This window comes from Ischnura elegans, chromosome 13, assembly GCF_921293095.1.
Source record: "Ischnura elegans chromosome 13, ioIscEleg1.1, whole genome shotgun sequence".
In the NCBI taxonomy this organism is placed as follows: Eukaryota; Metazoa; Arthropoda; class Insecta; order Odonata; family Coenagrionidae; genus Ischnura; species Ischnura elegans.
In genome coordinates, this window is record NC_060258.1 from 722 (window position 1) to 17,234 (window position 16,513).

At 37.9% G+C, this 16,513-nt stretch overlaps 1 protein-coding gene across 1 annotated transcript; it reads left to right on the top strand.

Annotated features, from left to right (window-relative positions):
- Positions 1–1,419: 1,419 nt before the first annotated feature.
- On the top strand, positions 1,420–14,522 carry LOC124170201. Its single transcript, XM_046548898.1, has 2 exons — positions 1,420–1,541; positions 13,363–14,522. Exons 1-2 carry the CDS (start codon positions 1,435–1,437, stop codon positions 13,811–13,813), a joined length of 558 nt encoding a protein of 185 aa, XP_046404854.1. The 5' UTR covers positions 1,420–1,434; the 3' UTR covers positions 13,814–14,522.
- The last annotated feature ends 1,991 nt before the right edge of the window (positions 14,523–16,513 follow it).

Genomic DNA, 16,513 nt, shown 5'->3' on the forward strand with positions numbered 1-16,513 from the left:
CAAGTGCTCACCCAAAGATGAATAAATTAGAAAAGAAAACTATTCCTTTGCAACGAGAAGGATAAAAATCCTGTCTGCATATGCAAGATACAAGAGCCTCCGAACGCTACAGCTATCTCCATTTCGAATTCACCGCTGTACAAGTGTGCGATCCCGTGGTATTTCGCCGGGCGCATTTTCGGTCTATGTGTTCGCTTGAGGGTGCTCTGGTGGGACGAAGTAAGCGGGGGGTATGTACATTTCAAATGGGTGATGGGAGCAGACTCAAAACGATGCGAATGCGCACGCGCACATTTTTGGTGACTGACTCGCAGGTAGTGTAGTGGTGTAGCCGCAATCTACACTACCTGCGCCAAATGCACCTTGACCTGCACCCAGGTTCCTAGTCCGTCTACAGAGTCATCTGTATGGCCGTTTTCTACACTACTTCCTCATAGGGTGTAAGGAAAGGAGAATGAATTTCACCTACCGTCACTTGTAAAGGCGTGTTTAGAATAATTATTTTAATGCATGCTAATATTATTTCTGGTCATGCAATTTTAAGTGTAGAATATACCAGTGATATGTTTTGCTTTCTATGAATTCTATTACGATGAAATATGATGCTAATGGATTCGGATTAGCATAATATAATTAAATCATCCTATATCTGCTCTAATGCACACCCTAGATAAATTACCACCAGCCGCCACGGTTCTTAGGGGAGTTTTAATCACTCAATCAAAATACGAGAGTTAAATAAAACACTTAATTCAATGCAATGTGCACTCAGAGCTCAGGGAAACATTTCTTAATAATCACTTATTAAAATTGCGTAAGGTCGGAAAGTTCCCTTCGTTTGTTAGGGCATTGATAATCCTTATTTAAGCCAAGCGCTACCTGCTAGCTGGGTGCTCTGCTACCTGCTAGCAGCCTGCATCGTATCAGCTCTCATAGCCTCGCACCAAGGTGGCCTCACACGCCGGGGCCAGCCGGAACCAGAATTACGCCACATGGGCTTTATCCATCATTCATACTTAGCCGTCGCATTTTTGCACCCTTGACGCAAAGCTCAGGGAAACATGCCTTAATAATCACCCATTAAAATTACGCAAGGTGGGAAACATCAATTACGCATTTCTTTATTGAGCGACATGCGGAAACGGCATCATGTTTTTAATCGTCGCGCGTTTCCGCCGGGGAACAAGGTTACCTCGCAATGTGCTCTGGCTGGGTTATTTCGTAGCAATCCGCATGTGTTGTCGTCGGTCGGACCTTGTGCTAGGATAAACATTCACCCTTCACTTTTTTCTTATGGCAAACAAGAGTAGGTAATTATATTGTTGAGCAATAAATGTGTCATAACATCAATTATTCAGAATTTTCACTTTCTCTTCCTGCATTTACCTGTGGTTTTCCTCCGTATCCATAGGTTGCAGGTTCATCGCACTCTCGATGGTCATGGCCCTCTATCCAGCGTGGTTCTCTGTGGCTGCTTTTTTCTACCTTGGGTTCCTCTCTCTTTGTCTCTACAAATACAGATCCGACCGAGATGATTACAGGTACCGTAATGTTTTGCAAATTCAAATCATAATACATATAAGTCAGACACATTATAGTTTGTATTTCTTGTTCTACGGTCAATCCTTCATTTTGTGGTATAAATAGTAAAATTTAGATTAGTATTAGATGTAAAAAATTAGGGATGAGTCGATTCCACTTTTTTCGATTCTGATTCCAATTCCGATTCCTTCAAATCGATTCCCGATTCTCGATTCCGATTCCATCGATTCTTATTCCTTCTGACAGGTAGGGTTTTGATTTATCTGTAGCATCGCTGTCATTAAAATTTAAGAATTGAATGGAATAAAATAACTAGGGATGGACGAATCCAGGATTTTTGGAGCCAGATACATTTTCAAATTCCTGCCATTAAACAAAATCAATTTTCCGAGTTTCCTCCGTGTGGGCAAGGCTGACACCGCGGCCGCTTAGGTGTGTGGCATCCTTTATGCCCCAGGTTTATCGTCTATGCTCAAAACGTTTATCTACCTGGAATCGATGGAATCGGAATCGACATTAGGCGATCGATTCTCGATTCCGATTCCGTGCCCGAGAATCGGTGGAATCGAGAATCGGGATTTGGAATCGACTCATCCCTATAAAAAATTTAATTCAACTTTTTTAATCAAATCTTGATCAAATGAACACCTATCCTTTCCCACTGTGATTTTTGTACCTTGAATAATCTAGACAAACTATTTTGTGTCCACACATTGGTATCAAATTCGATGTGGTTCAACAGGATTGAGCAGGTACTACATTTCCATCAAAATGGATTAAACCAACGAATGAAATAAAGCCTCTTGTCTCTTAGACCTTGAAACAATTATCGCTTCTTTCATCACGTTGTGTGGTCCTGAAACTGGAAATGAGCTAATATTGATCGTAAGATGCTATGAAAACTCTCATTAAGGCAAGCCGTATTTTTAAGTTCTTATAAATTACGTAAGAAATTATATTTTATAACCAAAATGCGAGAAGAGGTATTTCCGAAAAATAAATAAATTCCTTATGGAATCGAAACGGAATGCTACATCGAGCTTTTCATCTTATTTTCAATTATACTTTAATCAATAATTGAGAATTATTTCAAGATTTACGTAATTCCAAGAATAATTCCAACTTTTATCTAATACAAGTGAGGGAAATTTTTCATTTTTTCAAATTTTCTGCTAGCTAAATTGATTGAAAATTAATGTTAAAATTTACAATTAGCACTGAATTCTTCGATTTTTCGGTCACTTAAGTAACTTTGTATTTCTCCAATGTTTCATTTGATAGCCAAGCTTCATCTTTGCCACAATATGGAAAGTCATTTAGGCAGTATTTTGATTGAAAATCTGTCAAAACCTAGTACTTGATTCCCAATTTCTCTGGTTTATTTGGCATGTACCGCATAAAAGTGCAGCGACCTTTTATTAAATAGAGCTATGCATTGGCTGCTATGCCGAAGTCTCCATCGAATTCACTATCTTGAACCTTGCAACTGGAATCGTCACTTCCATCACACGCAGATGGTTACAGAATAGGCGGACGGTCCTTGGACTGATGTTTCCTATTTACTTGCAGAATTCTCATATAACCCATAAAACAGCAACAACACAGTATTGTGTACGACATTCCCTAGCAGCCATTTGAATGACAGCGGTTCTTTTCTCTTGATGTCTTTGTCGACTCCTAACTTTCTTCAACTCGCTACTGACTTACCTGCTGAAAATTTTCCAACGAAAGTGAAATATGGTATACTCTTCTCCAACTGCATTGGAGAGAGAGCATTTCAAATGCATACAAATGGATCGAAAGCCAAAAGTAATGCTAATCGCCGTTCGAAAGGTATGGACCCAACCTCCAACCGGGGGCTGATTCGCATATTTCAATAACTCACAGTTATGTTTCTTGTCATGTTCTTATGAACCTTTATTCAACAGTGAGCATATGAATAAAGGGAGTGTAGACAGCACTTAAAACAATTGAAAAACAAATGAGAAAATATCATGACATTTCCCTTTCAATTTAAAAAATTAAACCCAAACGAAAATAACCATTCCATTGTTAACATCACACTTTATAAAATAATAATAATCATTTAATTCAAGCAAACTTTTCAGACCTTACTATTAGAATTTACGAATGTTTAAATTTAAAGAAAGTAATGTACTTTAACATCACCTAATTTACATTAATGTCATTAATCAAATACAAAATTAACGTTGAAATAATATTCAAAATACAGTCAATCACAGTACCTCTTTTGTTTTCTCAAATTCCTGCCTGTTCTAGTTTTGTATTCATTATCGATTAAATTGTTATAATTTGTTTGCATAGGGGTTATAGATTATCTCAAATGGAATGAATTCCTTCGCAACATCCAATTCTCATGATTTTTTTACTATGCAGGACCATGGTGTTCTATCTTTGGCCACTACTACACCAAGTAACCAGACTCTTATTTTTATTACAACTTTATCACCTGGGTAAAAGTCTTGCCTGGTGACAGCACCTCTGTCATAATATTGCTTACATTTGACCTCTAATTATTACGTACATTTTTCTGAATCAGTGGTTTTAACGATTTGCCTATAAAAGGCAAGTTGGATGTTTATAGCCTTCGACTCATTAGTAACTGAGCTGGAGATGCTTCTAGGCCGAGACAGGAGTGTTTCTATGTTCCAACAGTGAGAGATGAACATCATCTCGACTCTCATTACATTTTAACTCCTCTTTCAGCTAGTCCATTTGATTTAGGGTAAAGAGGTGAATTAATTGTTTTTAACCGAATTCCCCAATCATTTGTAAAATGTCCAAAGTAAAGAGGGTTAAAAGGCATATTGTCACAAGTAATTACTCTTGGAATACGATGGGTTGTAAAGACTGGTTTCAGATTTTTTACAATTTTATCTGCCGTACGTGATCCTAGCAGCAATAATTCGATCCAGTTTAAAAAATAATCAATTACAACTAGACAAGTTTTTCCAGCGAACTTTCTTAATTCCATGCAAATCTTACATTTATCTTAAATATCTTAAATACATTTATAGAAATGAGATATTCAATTGAATTGATCAAATTGATGAATATATGTAAGGAAACCAGAACATACATACAATAAAACATTTATTCAAAGAGAAAAATAAAATAATTCACACAAAGAATAAGTGTGGCCATGGAAATTGCTAACAAGCATTAAGGGCCAGCAAACAGGAAGTGAAATTTAGATTAAAAAATGGCACAAAGATAAATCAAGTACAAACAATGATTTGAGCCGGAAAGTAGAAAAAAAGTTAACTCGGAACAAGCGTTGTAACCCATTGCAAAAGGTGAAAGTTAAATTCAGGAAACCAAGGCTGCATCATCTTCCACTTCCTGAAAGAAGAAAAGAAGTAGTCAGTTTAAAATTCAAGCAATAATATATCCTTTTGTAAGATCTGAGTAGGAGCTCCCGGCATTTCAAATTGACCATGACTCATATAGGCAGTCAGTATTCTGTGAAGTCTGTAATTTTAGCACTAATTCTGTATTCTGATTAGTATACGGCACATTATCTATTATTTTATATGAGGTTTTATCATAAACAGTAAAACCTCTATGTAGAGAACCTCTTTATCTCGTAAAACCTTCAGATATCGTACCCACAAGACAGCCTGAGACGGCCTAACTACCTCCGCAATTCGTACCGAGACAACTAGAGACCATTAATGCAGCCATGATTATGTGTATGGAATGGCATTTTCAGAGATAAATGTTTCACGCTTATTTTTTTCTTATACACCTTTAATAATTTTCACGTTAACCATTAGTTAGGGCATCCACCTATCCTAATCATATTAAGTAAGTGACGTATTAAGTAATCGTGACGTGACATATTAAGTAATCATATTAAATAAGTGACGGTAAGTGAAGACAGAGCACATCGTTTTCTCCCGAATCGTGGTCAAAATCGCGCGATAGCACTCGCTTTCTTTTACTGATGGCTTTATTTTCTTGTAAGTGCCTACATACTATGTTCAGTTAATAAAAGAGGCGACCAGCGCAGCCTATAATCACTAGCTGACGGAAATATTTCTACCAACTTCACTCCCATCCATGGAGACAGAATTACTCGACCGCATTGCTACTTCCGCTCCTAGAATGAAAATATTTCATGAATTTTCCGTGACTCGAAATAAATCAAATACAGTTTTGCAATTATTTTATTCCCATATTTCCCGGTGTAGCACTTTCTCACTGCCCCCTTGGTAATTTTTTCGATGCTTTCGTGTACGATCGTAGTTTAAAATTTATTGCGCTTAGCGACAGTCATATGTCTTGCCTGCGTATTTATGCCGCGAATTCTGACTCTTCTATCGGGAGTCTGGGACGTCAATTTCTAGCAATACTGAACGAACATCAATCCATGCACGACAGTGTTAGGTGAAGGAGACAGCTAATTAGCTGATACGCGGTAGGGCAATGAAAATTTTTACCGTCGCCGCCGCATTCTGAAGTAGTTTGCCCAGCATTCTCACCGGGAAATCACGTCCTTTCACAGACCTACCGTTTCTGTGTGCCCTCGACAGAGTTTTTCTTCCGAGTGCTACGTGTATTGTATTTCGGAGAGAGGGAATTCAACAAAAGTTTCAAAATTACGGTAAATTTGTTTGTCTATTTTTTGCAGTAGTCACGTGTTTATTTATTTATTTATAATCTTTAACAAGTCACATGTTATAAGAATGATAAATCAATTCTAAAAGATCTAATTAGGAGTATCTTCAACTGTTTGCCATAAAATATGAAAAACTATGAAAATTACTTAATTAATCATAGGCTGATGATGGATTCGAGAAATAAAAGAAGGCGACTGCTTGACATTAGCACATAATTAGCAATTTTCCTAGCCATCAACGAGGACAGGCAGAAGGCAGTGACCTTTGGAACACCATCATTCACCCTCACATCTATTTTAAACAACCGAGGAAAAACAGAAGAAACTGTATATGTAGGCTGCACAAATAAAAAAAACTCAGGCAGTTAAATACGAGGATGAAGAAATTATGTTGAGAAATATAAAACTAATGTTCTTTCTTCCGAATACTATTAGTAAATTATTACCCTTAGAACAGAGAATTATTTCTTAGATCAAAAGGCATTAACGAAAACAGCACTAGTGATTTATTTAAAGTGAAAATGACATTAAAAAGTTCTCGTGGAATTGAAAACATTATTTCGAAAGAGTTTATAAAAAAAATTTAAGCAAACCCATTAACTATAAATTTATTATCTTAAAAGGCCTCTTGAACAATTTACTTTTACCTTTGTGTATATACTGATTAAATTGTAAATATATTTTCACTTATGCATACCTATATGTCTACATATATTAATATAATGGCTTAAATACCTTTCATTTCCCAAGGATATGAAAAAATGGTGCCTACCACTAAAACCATTCTATGGTGAACCTCCATACATCAAATTACCCAAATTTTGGTCCCCTCCATGACGATGTAAAGAGGTTTTATCATACAACTTCAATGGCAACTAGTCCCCTAGATTAGGGTGTCCCAAAAAAACCGAAAGTTTGAAAGTTGAGGGGGCATTTCCATTTTCCTATGCGAATGCATGAAAAAACATCCCATAGAAATTTTCAGCTCAATCGGACAATATTTGACCCTGCCGAAACGCATTCAAAGTTTGAATTTTAGAGTTTTCCAGATTTCATGCAATGTTGCCTAGCTCTAAGGGTCTTGGGGGATTTAAAATTAGAAACCTCTGTAAGAAAATGCTCTCTTATTATTTTACTGTCATAATGCGGATACAAATGCACTGTGAACAACAAGAAATATGAAAAACTAGAGTTTTTTGCCACTTTTTCCATGCATTTTCCTATGCCGCTTAACAACTAGTAACAGATGTTGCCTCTGAACCTCATCATTTGTCAATTTTTTCTTGACTAGAAAATATTTTATTAATTGAACTCCTCTCTCTGCAGTATCATTAACAACCTTAAGGTGTTGAACTATAGATAGGCCCTTCTGATAGTCTACGTCACTTTTCCATGTGCACGGATCTCGCAGCAAAAATGCCGGCGAAATACCAATAATTTTGAAAAACTTCACAGAATTTTTCGAAGCGAAGTCAGCGAGAGTCAGCTCACTAATAGGTCGATTAGGCGGAAGAGTAGCCCGAGGTGCGTCATCATCAGACCCCTCATTCTCTCTGATTGCTTCCGCAATGTCTCTTTTCTCGTCGTCAGAAACCATTTCATCGAAGAGGGCCATACAATTCAAGTTTTCGAAAGTTATAACCATAGATGGTTACAAAACTTGGCCAAAGCTGCTGCGTAGTGAGGGTCTTTCTTCCGAGCAAGGACTTTAAGTAGCTCAAGATCCATTCTCGGAGCGCTCACTGCCAAGGGACAGATGTACCAATGTTTCATATATACAATTGCAATGAGGCAACACAATTTGAATAAATTGTCACTGTCATGTGTCGACAAACGCAATTGCTTGCCAAAAATCCACGTTTTCAAAGCGTAGAGCTCCTTATTCATCCATCGTGATTTGTCAGTTGGGCCTGGGGGGCGAACCACAGACTTCTCTTTCTTGGGAACCACACCACCCAACCACACTATACGCAACTCCAAAAGTTCTTTGTAGTCGTCTCGAGGATGGTGGTTCTAAAATAATATGGGGCATAATTTTAAATACTAATACTGAGGATGGACTTTAAATCACCCTGAACATCCTGATATTTACCATTTACGATCCTGCAGCTGAAGAATACAAAATTTGATAATGTCATCTACATTTGAAATATGCTTCAAACAGCCTCTTGTCGTCTTCGTTGCATTGGAAGTAATTTCCCATCCCAGTGCACTGCTAAAGGAACTTGAGGGTGAAATTCTTACTGTCTCGGTCCTTTTATTCACTCTCATTCTATGTAGATGATATTTGGAGAAGATACTAAATGGATTTCATCCCCTTTAAAACTTAACGCAGATGCTGTCGCATTGGCGACAGCCTGGACTATCATAGACCCAGCGGCAGAGGACATCTGAGTCCGATCTAGGGAAGCAGTCACAAGGCTGTCGGACAGTATACTTACTCTACGGCGCTTTCCGGACCTTGTCCGCATTTCAAATTCTGTAAAAGTAACAAAATGTTATTTCTCCCTTTCTTCCGCCATATTGGTCACCCTTCCCGCACCCGGAAAAAATTACCTTCTTCCGAATCCGACGAGCTCGTCGTACTCTCCGCAGATATCTGTCGAACGAGGTCCACTTTCTCATCCAATATTTCCTTTTCTTTCTCATGCCGTTTTTTCCTTTAAAAATCCTCTTCTTGAAGTCTCTTACGGTTTTCTAAACACTTACACCACTTTATATCAATACCCGCCATATATCCTTTTCAATCAGTTTTCATAGATATGTAAAACAGCTTGTCCTCCTCCACAGTAATGTTTGAAAGGGCGTCTTTGCAGCCGATGTCAAACAGACGGTCGAGCACTTTGCTGAATTCCTCTCTTGCGGACACTGACTTCTCACTAGTTTTATTTTTGTCTTTCCCAAGGGCACGGTAGTTCTCGTAAGCTGTCAGGAGCTTCTTAATGGCTGCTCGAACCTCCTGCGTAGGAATATTAGACTTTCCCCACACAGCAAGTAACTCTTTGATTGCAATCCTTGCTGCATCTGCCGCTGACATCGATCCTGGAGAACAGTGTAGGTTGTAAAAGAAAACTTTGAGAACTTCACGCAGCGTTGGGAGTTTACCATTGCCGGGCAAATGTTTATACTCATTACCCTCCAACCACGCACTTGTCGCACTTCGCATAACCGGCGTACCCTTCGACTTCACGTTCATTCTGGCCACCGCCGAAACAGCCTCGACCTCGAAACACACGACAATACCTCTCGTTCTCAGTTAGTGCACAACACTAAACTCCACGAGTGACTGATAGACTAAGTCGGGATACTTTTAACATAAACAGAGCGATGTTCTGAAAGCGCATAGCATAACTCGAATCTCAACGCGACACGGCGCGCCGCGGCGGGGCAATATGCACTCGACTGGCGCCTGGCGGCCGCAACGGCGAGCGGGACTTGTAAACACACCGAGTTGTGGCTATGAAGCTCATTTTGACTCAAGTGTTGTTGTCAACGACCATAGAGCTAGAGGAGATGGTTTGAACTTAAAATTGGTTGTTTTTTAAACACTCGAGCCTCCTGCAGGGTAGGCAACATTGCATGAAATCTGGAAAACTCTAAAATTCAAACTTTGAATGCGTTTCGGCAGGGTCAAATATTGTCCGATTGAGCTGAAAATTTCTATGGGATGTTTTTTCATGCATTCGCATAGGAAAATGGAAATGCCCCCTCAACTTTCAAACTTTCGGTTTTTTTGGGACACCCTACCCCTAGATACATAACTCAACAAGAAAGGAAAACAGTTGGCAAACATAAATAAAATAATTACCTTGGAAGCCTTGGAAGGATAATAACATCTCTAAAGGCCTGGTTATACAGTACATGAGAATGTACAAGAAAATGTGATAATGTCTGAATTTCAGAATGAACACGAAAATGCACCGTGTAACCACGCAAAATTTTTGAGAATGTATGACTTTATGAATGTCTGTTCTAATTTTGCTCAGACAATCATACAATTTGAACTCAGAGTCACCTGGTGGCAGACTACAAAAACGACACATTCAGTTCACCTGGCTTGTGCAGGTGACTTCTTTGTTTATGTACGGCCCCGGTAGTTATTTGGATTTGATATGATCTTGCTTGACTTGGATATTTCACTGTTTGGTGGAGGTACGTGAAAGTGGTTTTATTTTTTGCCAAAATTCGTTTTAAAACCATGTGATTTCGGTGTTATAGGAAATCTTGGCGGTGTTATTATAATGCTACAATTTTCCCACATTTTTACGCATTTTATTTTTTTATGGCACACATTTCATGAATACTTATACTTTTATTAAGCATTTTACATAACATTTAACACAATTTTGATTGTATAAAATTTATTATAAAACTAAATGAAAGAAATGGTTCAACTTATATTGGTTCAAGGTATATGAATGGTTCAAGTATGTAGTCTTGGTGAATATGATCCGCAAACTGCGAATTCCCACTACCTCATGTGTGTATATTTTAAGAGCCATTCAAGAATTTTTGGATTGTCAAGTTTCTCTACTCTAAATAAAGCCTTTGGCCTAGTCCATATCCATTCAGGCAGCCAAAGAAAAAATCTTACCTTCATAGTCTCCGATTTTGTTGAATTTAGCATATGTCAAACTTCAGGACAAATTAAGTAATATGTCGTTTTTATTTTTGTCCAAAAAAAAATTTTTGGCCCGAGATACATTCCACCGAACATGGACTCGCTGGTGCTATCACTTGTGATTTTGGACAAAATACTAAAATGCTCATATCTCAGGAATGCTTCAAGATATTTTGCTAATTTCTGTTTTATTTGAAAGGTAATAATTTTGCAATTAAATTCATATCTTTGATTTGAAAATTTGTGCCCACATTTTTTTGCTGCAATTTTTTATTTTTTAATTTTTTTTAATAAAAAATTTTTTTTCTCAAAAATGCCAATCCTAAAATTTTTTATTTTTTTCTGTTCATCAGTACCATTGAGCGCTACAATCCATGAAAAGGAGAACTTCCACTTTTCAGTTTTACAGGTTTTATAAACAATTCAAAAACTTTCCATGCATTACGCAAGTTTCCATTACCACATTGTCAGATCACAACACAAAATCACAATCTCTAGGCTAACTATATTTTTTTTTATTCTTCTTAACTATGGGTAACAGTCACAAATTAAAAAAATATTAATGGATTTCAAATTATGTGTGCAAATTAAAAATATACAGCTTCCAAGGCATACTTCTCCGAACTCTGCTTAGAACTAAATTTAACAATTCAATGAACTAAACATTTGTTCAATGGCATCAGTATCTGTATATTACTTACTTTGTCCTGAAGTTTGACATATGCTAAATTCAACAAAATGGGAGACTATGAAGGTAACCCCCCTGCCTGAATCGATATGGACTGGGCCCTTTAAAAACGCTATGTAGTAGCAACAACAAGCTCCTCCTTTGCTTTCTTTGACGGAGTGACTGCGTTTTCAAATGATAGCGGATAAAAAAGCATGTGATAGACAAAGAAATAAGTTTCAAGTTCTATTTACGCTGTATTTACTCGAGTTCCTGTTTTTGAATCAAGACCGACTGCAAAACGAGTCGAAATTTAAGGTGTTGTTCGACATGCAGTGAACGTTATGGGCATCACAGTAATAAATAATGAATTTACCTTGCCAAAAGCCTCATATTTCTAGTAAATTCCCGTAGCATGCGCCGATTTATAGGAGAAGGATGGAGTGAAATCATGACACACACTCGCTTTCAAGTCTAAAACTCAATTGCCTTTATTATGTCCTGTTTTTTATATCGCAAGGCTTAAGGGCACGAGAAATTTTTAAAATGTGCATTCATTATGGAACACTACTACCCTACCAAATTTGAACGATATCGGCGAAAGACTCCTTGCTAGTCCACCTGCCCTTTACATTCCTTATTTTTCTCCGTGGTTTAATCGTAATCTGTATTTACTCTCGTAAACAGCCACTTTCCTTATAATTTGATCCTACAATGGGTAGAATGATAGGTACATTTATAGAGTTGTTTACAAAGTGAAATAAGTAACTTGATAAAACCTTCGGTAACTTTGATTTAAGAGTACATATACCTACGTTGAGGATATCCCGTTGGCAATATAGATAATGTATTTGACTCAATTCTGTGGATCATCAACCACTTATTCCTCTTATTGTCGTCCTTTCGAATACAAGCAAAAAACATCTCCGGCGAGTAAATAGAAGTACTAGACAACGGGGCACTTTATACGATTTTATGGGATACATGATTTATATGTTTTTCACACGTTTTTCTATTGAAGGTCCATGCTGCCATACACTTACTACATTAAGCAAATGATGTAGGTGTGTAAGGTAGACCACAATCTGCAATCAACTTATTTAAATTTAATCTTCCCAAAGCTCCCCAAACAATCGTCTTTATTTATTTCAACAACACCTTGGCAACCCAAAATATTCCCAATCCCAAGTTTGAAGTTAAAGCAGCAATTATATTCGCCAAATATGCATTTGAGTCCCCACATAGACAGTTTTTCTATCCACTTCCTAGGCCTGTCATCAGTGGATACCGTGCCGTGATGTAACGCGCCCACGCTCCGTCACGTGTTTTCAAACAGTCGATGAAGATTTTTTTTAATGACTCATGTCTCTGCTTTAAAACATTATTCATCCGTGAAATTTTCGGCAAGTACATTTGAGGTAACTATCCTATTATTCTAGTACTTTAAATAAGTTTGCATGTTCCCCATTGGTTTGTATTTGACGTTAAAATAATTTGTTGCACATTTAAAAATGTACGGAAAAATGTCTGAAAAAATGTACCACGTAATCACCTATTCGCGGATATTGTCCATGAGAATGTACAAGAATCTGTTCAGAAAACCATTCAGAAAAATGTACAGAATCTTGTACATTCTAATGTACCATGTAACCAGGCCTCAAGACCTCTGAATCTTGGCTCATGGACTACACACATAGGATACGTGTGATTTTCCGGTGAGGGTAATATTTACTATTTCCCCTCAGTATTCTTAAGAATGACTTCAGTTTTTTTCATGGGTGTTTTGCAGGGCGCAAATGAGTACTTGTCGATTTTCAGCTGAGCCTTGTATGCATTGTTGCACAATTCGTGTGTTTTTCATATGAATTCATGTCTCTTTTCTCCCAATAGGCGGGTAATGACAAAAACTACCAGCACACTGTGGATGGTCTACCGTGTCTTCATCACGCCGTACCCGATGAGAATTTGGAGAGTGAGTGTATATGACGACATCCTCTACAACTTTGAAACCTTTGTTTTGGCCCTGTGTTGGCCATTTCTCTTGGACGGCGATCATCCGTTGGCAGACTGCCGATGGATCATCACGGCGACCATATTGATCCTCAACTTTATCATCTTGCCACTTCTTCTCATGCTCAATGAGAGAGTGTTCGAAGAGGCATCGCGATGTATAGACCATGACCCCTTCCCGATCAGATCGGAACTCTGGAAGGATCTGAAAGCGGGAAAAACCAGGGTGAGACGTTTATTTGGAAGAAGAACATCTGCATCCACATTTCCATATACATATAGGATAGAATGCCCTATTGTTGGCATCCCCCCCGTTGTTGGCACCATGTAATAAACTGTGTTACATTAAGAGCCAGAGTAACATTGCATTATTTATGCTTTTGTATTTAGTAACGAAGGAGTTTTACTTAACCCCTTAGTGCATAAAGTTATTTTTGTCAAATATTTATTTAAAAAGTTATTATTCTGGCTATTAAGGTTCATTTTAACTAATTTATGAAATTTTTAAATTTTTACAATCAGTAGTTAAAATAATACAGCCCGTCCAATGTATCGGGCACCATGCACAGGGGGCAGTAGTGCATTCCTATAGAAGTTTTGCTAAATTTATTTAATAAATGAGTACAATAATCATGACGGTGATTTGATGTTAAAAGACTATACAGAAAGAGCATGTAGACTAGAAACGTTACACATTTTGGCCTTTTTACATGATATTCGTAGAAAATTTTTGGATGAAGGCCAATGTTGCATTTATTACAAAATGATTTTGCTTTCCTTTTCAGTCTACTCTTCGTCTTTAGATAACATTAAATTGTGGCCATAGTTTTAGGCTATGAAATCTAACAGAATTAATGGGAACATAAGTTTGATTTCCTTGGATTGATGATTTTCAAACATTTTTAACATAATCAAGGCAAGTGACCTTCGATATTTCAAAAGTGACTTTTTTCTGTTCATTTATTTTTCGATAAATAAGCCACGCATTTAGGAAGTCATGCACTTTGGCAAACTTTAGCCACCATCATTTATTCATTTAAGCGGGAAAAACCAGGGTGGGACGTTTATATGGAAGAAGAACGTGTACATCCACATCTTAATATAGATATACATAATTGGTGATTGATGTTAATTTTTTATTCAAAAGATATGTTTAAATTTCCATAATTTAAGATCGCTCTGAAAAATATTTTGTCAACTCAAATTTTGCTCGAACGACTAATTTTTGTCATTAGGGTTTATTCATAGATTTTTAAATGGTGATTTTAGCAATGCGTGACTCTAAGAAGGTGCTCAAAGTTTTCATGGAATTAGTATAACTCCAAAACTATTTAAAAACGATGCGTTCATTTAAGTTTTCTCTAGGATTTTTCCCATCAGATTTGTAAGTTATGTATAAAGTGAGCATTTGTTGAAATGGAATTGTCCCGTGGGTAATATATTTATTTTCTTGAATTGACTCCCTCATATTCATTGTGATAATTAAGTTGGTGGATGGAAAATGTGGTGATATATTATATACAGTAAACTCTCGATTATACGAAGCAGGATTTTACGAAGTTTTCGATTATACGAAGTGATAGTGCGGTCCTGGCGAAAAGCCTATGGTAAATAAATGGTGCTATTCTATTGTACGAAGTTTTGATTATACGAAATGTTTTGAATTTACGATCCTCGGATCGGTCCCCAGGAGCGAAAGGCATTCATTTATACGAACTATGGCAATATATTTGTTAACAAAACTAGGTACGCCGGCATAAGTAGCTAAAAAAATCAGCGCTTCCAACTGTGGTTCATCAAAAGTGTGAAATCGTAAATGATAGTGCCACTTTGGAGAGAAAGGGTTCGTCTAAAACCTCACGGTGGGAATTTAGGGGAAGTATGAGTTAAGCAAAACATCGCGACTGACATAATGCCCCTTTTTATGTGCCTATTCGTAAACATCGCATCGACAATACTTTGTAGTTTAACATGTCTGGAAGGTCGCGCGGGGTATTTCGTGCACTCCTAATGAACCCTTTGCACTGCTGTGAACGTACCTGGTACGTTCGTAAGGCAGGCTGCTGTGAACGTACTTCGAAGACTACTTGACTACTTTTCGCCGAAGCACTTTGAAGGGTCCCTAATCCGGGACCCTTTCCTCGACGAGCTCACCCTTGCTGGCCCCTCTCTTCGACCCTCTGAGCGTGGGGCCTTTTTCCCCAAAAGTGACCGCTCTGACTGCATTTTGAAAATCTATCAATCAATGCCATCATCAAAAATAATTGTTTGCATCGCACTCCTGCCAATCAGGCTTTCAAGTACGTCTCTGAACCGTGTTTCTGCGATGAGAAATAACGATTTTGTTAGGTTTGCTAAAATGGCCAAGTAAATAAAATTGTCATTTTTCATCGCGGAAACAGGGTTCAAAGACGTACTTTATTTCCTCCACTACAATCGCAAATTACTGGAAATCGGCCGGATTCCCTTTGATAGCGCACCATGAGGATGTTCTCAAGGTTTTTAATTGATACAACTAGTCTACTAGTAAATCTGCTGCTATAAAATCACGGCTATGGTTCCTTCCTCCCGCCGCCTTCTGCCGATCTTGCTGACACCCACCTTACGCATCCTAAACCCCTCCCTCCCCAGCATTTCCCATTCACTCCCTCCCTAAGGTGACTGAGCTTGAGTGCGTCGTAAAAAAATACGCCCCCCAAACGTAGACTGAGGCAGAGCTGAAGGCCCTTTCCCCACCCTTCTTTCTCCTGCCCCTCCACCCCTCGTTATGCTGACCGGAATTCTTTCCTCATTCCACTCTTATTCACCCCACCCACTGGGAACGTTGTCCAACTATGGAGAAGGGCATGGTTGATCTTTACCTGCAACGGGGGTAAGGTTTTAACCGGAGAGAGGCTGAAGAAGTATCTTCCACTATCGGGAAAATGGTGCCGCGCTTATAATTGTCTCTCTTCTTCTCAGCTGACTTTGCAATTGAAATTATTTTCTTTGCTCTTTCCTCACTATATTTATTTACGATTATTGCGCGACT

Excerpts from the sequence above, each read along its gene's own strand:
- LOC124170201 (XM_046548898.1), top strand. The coding sequence starts at position 1,435 with ATGGTCATGGCCCTCTATCCAGCGTGGTTCTCTGTGGCTGCTTTTTTC. Across the intron at positions 1,542-13,362 it reads TCCGACCGAGATGATTACAG|GCGGGTAATGACAAAAACTA; the intron begins GTACCGTAATGT and ends TTCTCCCAATAG.